Source organism: Microchirus variegatus, assembly GCF_963457635.1.
Source record: "Microchirus variegatus genome assembly, chromosome: 1".
Classification (NCBI taxonomy): Eukaryota; Metazoa; Chordata; class Actinopteri; order Pleuronectiformes; family Soleidae; genus Microchirus; species Microchirus variegatus.
Window position 1 is genome coordinate 7538991 of NC_139802.1, and position 6323 is coordinate 7545313.

At 40.1% G+C, this 6323-nt stretch overlaps 1 protein-coding gene across 1 annotated transcript; it reads left to right on the forward strand.

Annotated features, from left to right (window-relative positions):
- The first annotated feature begins 480 nt into the window (after nucleotides 1-480).
- On the forward strand, nucleotides 481-5068 carry igflr1 (IGF-like family receptor 1). The gene is made up of 8 exons (XM_083897208.1): nucleotides 481-582; nucleotides 658-850; nucleotides 944-1084; nucleotides 1375-1447; nucleotides 1532-1546; nucleotides 1600-1609; nucleotides 1714-1818; nucleotides 4324-5068. Exons 1-8 carry the CDS (start codon nucleotides 492-494, stop codon nucleotides 4644-4646), a joined length of 951 nt encoding a protein of 316 aa, XP_083753334.1. The 5' UTR covers nucleotides 481-491; the 3' UTR covers nucleotides 4647-5068.
- Nucleotides 5069-6323: the final 1255 nt, after the last annotated feature.

The following is a 6323-nucleotide window of genomic DNA, read 5'->3' on the forward strand; positions in this document are numbered from 1 at the left end:
ACATTGGACTGAGGGCCGCCAAAGGAAAAAAAAACAGGAAAAAAAACAGAAAGAAATCCCATTTGTAATCATTTTAATGACCAGATTGCAGTTCTACAGTTTACACTTATTGGTCTGTATCCAGTAATGTCCTATAAACATTTAACAAACTTAGTAGCTCCTGGATTAAAACTATCAACTGTAATTCATTGTGGGCTGCGAGAAATTTTTCTGCGGGCCGCCATTGGCCCGCGGGCCGCACTTTGAGAACCAATGGTGTAACAGAAGAGGACACAAGGCACAGGACAAAAGGCAGATGAAATACAGAGAGAGATAGGCAGAGGAAAAGAGAGGGACTGCAAGCAGCCACACACAACAGTTAACAATATACAGAAGAGCAGTGTGTGTGTGTGTGTGTGTGTGTGCGCGTGACAAAAAGGAGGGAGGAGATTTACTGAGAAAGTCATTAGTCTTCGTCAGAGCCAACATCTTTCAGTTGACTCAGAGTGAAGATGGAGATGAGACACTCCGACAGATGTGAAGATCTAACAACACGACTGGACAAAAATACACAACGGTGCGTGCAGTGTACCAAAAAGCCAGGTAAGTGGATGTAATATTATATTCAAATATTTGATATTTATATTTAAATTATAGTTGTATTTTCCAATAAAACAGGATATGAAGTTACACCTAACTGTGGCTATGATGACCACGGAGGGCAGCACGAGCCTCCTAACAGAAAGTGCAGAGACAACACTTTCAATGACGGCAGCAGAGCACACTGTCTCCCCTGCACTCCGTGTCCGCCCGGATACTTCATTATAGGCTCCTGCAACTCAACCACTGACACACAGTGCCGAGAGACGAGGTAAAGAAAACAAACCATTTCCAGAATAGCATCATAGAATAGTTTTTTTTTTCTGAGAATGGTCTCACTCTTCCATTGTGGGTTTTTCTACAGAAGCCAGACGACCCCAGTCACAGTGAGTAGAGAATCTGAGCTTGTGCGCTCTGCTTTACAAGATGCTTCATCTGCTTTCACCTCTCCTCTCAGGAACCAACACCTCAGCATGATGTCACTTTTCGCAGCAATGCAACAACGGTAATCAAGGAAAAATGCACAGTTTTAACTCGTTCGGCTGTCTACTAGGTTACCAGTCTTCACAAAGCCCACAGACAAAAACAGGAAATGACAAAAAAGCCCACACAAAAAAATCCCCTAAATCATTCTGTATTAGTCTATTATGTGGCCATAGTGAACTTCCCTGACTCACATGCACCTTTAACATTGTTTTGCACATCTGCACATCAGATACTGTAAATCCTGCAGGATTGTGTGCTCCGTGCAGCTGCTGAGTTCATGATAATTCACTGCCTTTATTCCAAATCCAGACAACATATTATGCAACATCTCCAGGCCTGCCAACAGTCTTTAATGACAATGCAGATGCTGGTGTTGTACAATGTAAGTTAAACCTACACTTAACTATATAACAAGAGCAACATTCATCATTATTTTAACGTGACTTTTCTTCCATTTCTTTTGCAGGGGAAGTGCCAGTCATCCTAATTTCTATCATCCTTGTTCTATTATCTGCTTGTTTCATCTATATGAAGTGGACCAGAGGTTTGTATATTTAAACTCTTTGGAAACAACAGCAGGGCATACCAAAGTAATTACAGAGCAGGGAGTTGATGTTGATCCAAACCATCTGCTGTTGTCTAACTCAGGTCAGCGTAGACTGCTGTGTTACAGAAGGAAGTCTTCAGTAATTCGTGAAGGGTTCTCTTCCCTCTCTGCGCCTGCTGACAACAGTGATCTGGACGCCATCCTCAGTGAGTTCTTTACAGCCCTGGTCAAGTCCTTTGCCCTTTTTTGTTTTTTCTTCTGCTGGCTGAACAAGGACAGTGAACTGAGTTGAACTCAGACTGCTGCAGACACTGAACCACAGTCAGTGCGTGCACTGGCAATCCTTTCAAAGCTTACATAAGTATAATGGCGCTTTTCCACTACATAGTCCCACGCTTGGCTCTACACTGTTTAGTTTCTAGTTTTAGTTATCCATTTCCTCCTAAACGTGGGCGGAATCACCAAAGCACAGCTGCATGAAACTGCTGTGCGACAAAAACAAACAAGTGACTTGTAAAGCAGTTGTTTTTCCTTAGAATCAGTGAATTAACAAGCTTTGTTCACATAATTGTCCAGTACTTCCTGCACGACCAGGGCACAGACTCTGTCTGACACACAGTCACTGACACAGAGCTGAAATACGGCGGCAGAGGTTGTGATGATGCGGCTCCCCGCTCACAATTGCAGGCTTTCAGCAGTGCTGTGGCTAAATGTGCACGGCCATGGAAAAAAACAGGAACAAGTAGGCTGAGGGACATTTTGAGTTTTTTTACAGACTTGGAAAGTGGGATTTCTAAGCTTTTCACCAATGTCTAACATATAGAGATCTGAAAATAAATTGAGGAAGATGTGGCCATTTGAATGTAGGAACTCATCAAAAATGAATTAGGGAGAATTTTAGCCTCAAACATTTACACCTTCTCAGTGACAAAAGACAGAATCATCACATTTGTATAGTCCAACCCCACAGGACAGAAACTATTGTAGTAGTTTGAATAATGTTTATCAATAACAGGTGTAGGGAGTCCAAGGGTTCTATGAAGAAGCCCCAGGGGGTTCCCAAAGAAAAACTAAATTAAATATGAATATACATTTCACAAAAATGAAAAACAAGACAAGGAATACACTTAAAGGTGCATTATGTAATAAATCTAAATCAACTGGCCATAAAATCCTCCTAATATGTCACAGAGACTCAGGAATAATGTTCATATAACAAACTGAACTCACCAACAACAACAGTACAGCCAAAATATTTGCATTAAAAAAAAATCTTTTGCAGACTGCAAATCATGTTTATGTTTTGAAATCATGTTTTGTCATGTGGTGCCACCTACCACCTTCTACCAATCATTGCAGTCAGTAGAGTCTCAGCTGCCGAGCAACCACGGGTTGCCAGTTACGTCAGAAAACGAAACCTAAAAGACCTCGGTATTTTGAATTTGAATGTAGTAACCGTTTTTAGCCACATTCTTACATATGGTACCTTTAAGTGTTCATGGATCAAATATAGATACATATTTATAATATCAAATAAAATAAAACACATGTAACTCTCAGCTAGTTGCTAAATCATTAGCATCACAGTGAATGGTGGGTTGGTTTGTTATTCACATTAATAGCAGACACTCACATGCTCCCGTTATAGTTTAAAATACACTTTGCAATACTGAGCTAGCTAACAATGTAGCCACACAAACGCACCGTGGATTATTAAAAGACAGCGTCCAGCATGAAAAAAAAGACAATTTTTTAATCCTTGTATCTGACATCGAATGAACACTAAAGTAACGTAGATTAACAACGTTAATGAAAACTCACCACCCATAAGAGGTTCCTGGCGTCATGTCGTCATCTCAGAAGTAACTCCTGTGTCTGTTCCTCAAGGTGTCCAGGTATTCTCATGTCCTCCTCTCGAAATCATCCATCCGTTTGTTGTGTATAAACTCTGGAGAAAGTTTGTTAAAGAAGTAGCAGTGACAGTGAGGAGCCTCCAGCAGCAGCAGCTGCAGCATATTCATCAGCCATGTGCTTTCTCTGTGAGCAGCTGATTGACAAGCAGCTGATTGGCTGAAAGAAAAAAAAAAACTCTGGAATGTGATATCACCACACCCCAACTAGGAATGATTCACAGCGATCAAACAACCCTAATTCAAATGCAAAGTTTATGTTTTCTTCGAAACTTCAACTTGCATATTTTTGTGCCGGGACAAAAATAGTGTGGTCTACTGTACTGTAGTGTCAGCATGGGTTGCCAGAACAGCAGCACAATAATCTACAAAAAGGGTGTGCACATAATGAACGTTATTATGTTTAGTGTTTTTAATGATCTCATCTCTACTCTTTATTTGCAAAAACAAATTACATGAGTATAATTTCTGTCAAAAAATAGAGTTGATACGTATGAATGCCTATTTTTAAGTGGTTATACCTAAAATCCTGGCCTTTTTGTAGTGGGTATACTCAGATTAATGAGATTAATGCAAGTGTTCAGGATTATATATTTTTTAATTGATCTACAGTTTTTTATTATTCAGTCTGATTCTTGTGTCGCACGTCTTGCTCGTGCCTTTTCCAGTGACGGCACTCTGACAACGTGGCGCGTAGTAGCAGCTCAGCTCGCTTGGAACCTGTAATGGTTCCATGGCGGAACTTTGTAGTGGAAAAGCACCATAACAAGTCATAGCAGCCTCCCTTTTTTTCCTCTGTAGGTCCTGGCACACTGTCTGCACCTTTACAGACAGTGCTGAACAACCTGGATGTTTTGGAGGAGCTGGTGATTTTGTTGGACCCTGACAGCCAAAAAGTAAAGAACACCAGACACCTGGCATCGCACTGGTCCTTCCCCTCCACCCAGATCAATTACTTTTACTCTATGAAGGACAATAAAAGCCCCCTGAAGGCTGTGCTGGAGGCAGTCACTTGCAGGCGTCCTGACTGGACGGTCGGCCACCTTGCTACACTGCTCAGGAAAATGGAGCGCAATGATGCCGTTGCAGTTCTCGCCCAGCTACAGGATGAGATGTCTGTATAAGCCAAGGCCAAAAAGAGTTGGCTCAGGGTCTGGATCTGGACCTATAAATTTCCATAAATTCTAGATAAAAAAAATTCTTCTTGGGACTGGATCTCTGGTAGATTTATCTTTTATCGTACATATATAACACTTGATGTTCTTGTTTCAGAGTAAAAGAGTAAAAAGCGCTCCATTTTCAGCCAAGCTTTTATTGTGAAATATTGCAGGACCGAGAGGCGCAGCTTCATATGAGGTCGCGGTACGATATTATCACGTTATTGCGATATACTGCGTATTTGCAAGATCATATATATTGAAATATACTCAGTGAGTACTTGGCACCATTTAGTGGACTGAAATGGCATTTTTTTTACATTTTTATCTGTATTTGTTATCTGTGCAAAAAAAAATTATACTTGGTGTCTCAAATGTGATAAAATACTTTCCCCGCACTCCAATGAAAAGTCTTGGTGTTATTTAAGTGCAGAGGAGTACTTAAACGTATCTTATCGTATTATTATAATACAACAAGAGAATGAGTTAAGACCGTCTCAAGCAAGAGATGAGTAAGAGGAAAAAAAGACTCATAATCAGAGAACTTCACATGGTGTGATCTGAAAAGAGAAATGTAGGCAGCAGTTTTAATCAAAACAAGAGTAAATAGTAAGTTTATAGTAAAGCAAAAGTATGAAGGTGAAATTGTCCATAAAACTCTCTTTATATGTGCATTTAAAGTGCTTTATTTATTTATTAAGGCCTGTTTAATTATTTTTTTTTCTTCTTCAAATTCAAACCATTGTCTCAGTATAGTAATTACTAAACAACTTGGAGTTCGTATAAAAGCCTGTCACAGTGAGGTATGGAGCTGCAGATGCACCATCATTTGCCTGTTCTAAATCCGTCTGTATTTGTCTGTATGTGTGCAGATGTGTTGCTGCGGGTGGGTAATGCACTGTATTTATTCTCATATAGTATGATAGATATGATAGAGTATGTATTTTATTGGCATGTATGTGCATAATTAACCTATCCCCACATCTTAACATCTAATGTCAAGACTGCTTACTCTAAGAAAAGAATTATCCGCACATCCTCCTTCTCTCTCGCCCGTCAGGAAACTACAGTAGCCTTCACACACCAGAGAGGATGTTGTTCCTCTTTGGTTGTGTCGTAAGCTTCTGCTTCAAAAGGCTAAACACTCAAGTCGAGATGTTCTGACCTTTTGGGCCACTGTAGAAACAAGGCTGTGCAAATCGGCTGCTTCCGTAAAACAAGACCCTTCACCCAATGCACAAGGAAAGGGCTTAATCCAAGGACATGAAAAACAGACCGTTTTTCATTTGAAATCACTAGTAAAAACGTAGTTACGTGTGCTGTTTTTAATTTCGAAATAAACTGGACTTGAATATTATTTATTCAAGAGGAAAATGTGCAGGAGATAAAATAAAACAAAAACATTATGCTTCATGTTCTCACCAATCAGCAACAATAATAAATCTGATAACCGGTTGTAAAGTGTTTTAGGCTTAGCCAAGAAATGAAGCCATGAATGATAATTTGATCTAGTGCCATTTATGTTTTAAGAGGGCAGATATACATGCTCTGCAAAGTGAAAACCACTCACTTATTTAATTTTTTGTTTACGCCCGAGCACCAATGGCTGGGGCCGAAACGGCTCCTGGCACGAATTTGTGTGAG

Coding starts and splice junctions, on each gene's coding strand:
- igflr1 (XM_083897208.1), top strand. CDS start 492: ATGGAGATGAGACACTCCGACAGATGTGAAGATCTAACAACACGACTG. Junction 851..943: donor ACACAGTGCCGAGAGACGAG/GTAAAGAAAACA, acceptor GTTTTTCTACAG/AAGCCAGACGACCCCAGTCA. Junction 1,085..1,374: donor TTCGCAGCAATGCAACAACG/GTAATCAAGGAA, acceptor TTCCAAATCCAG/ACAACATATTATGCAACATC.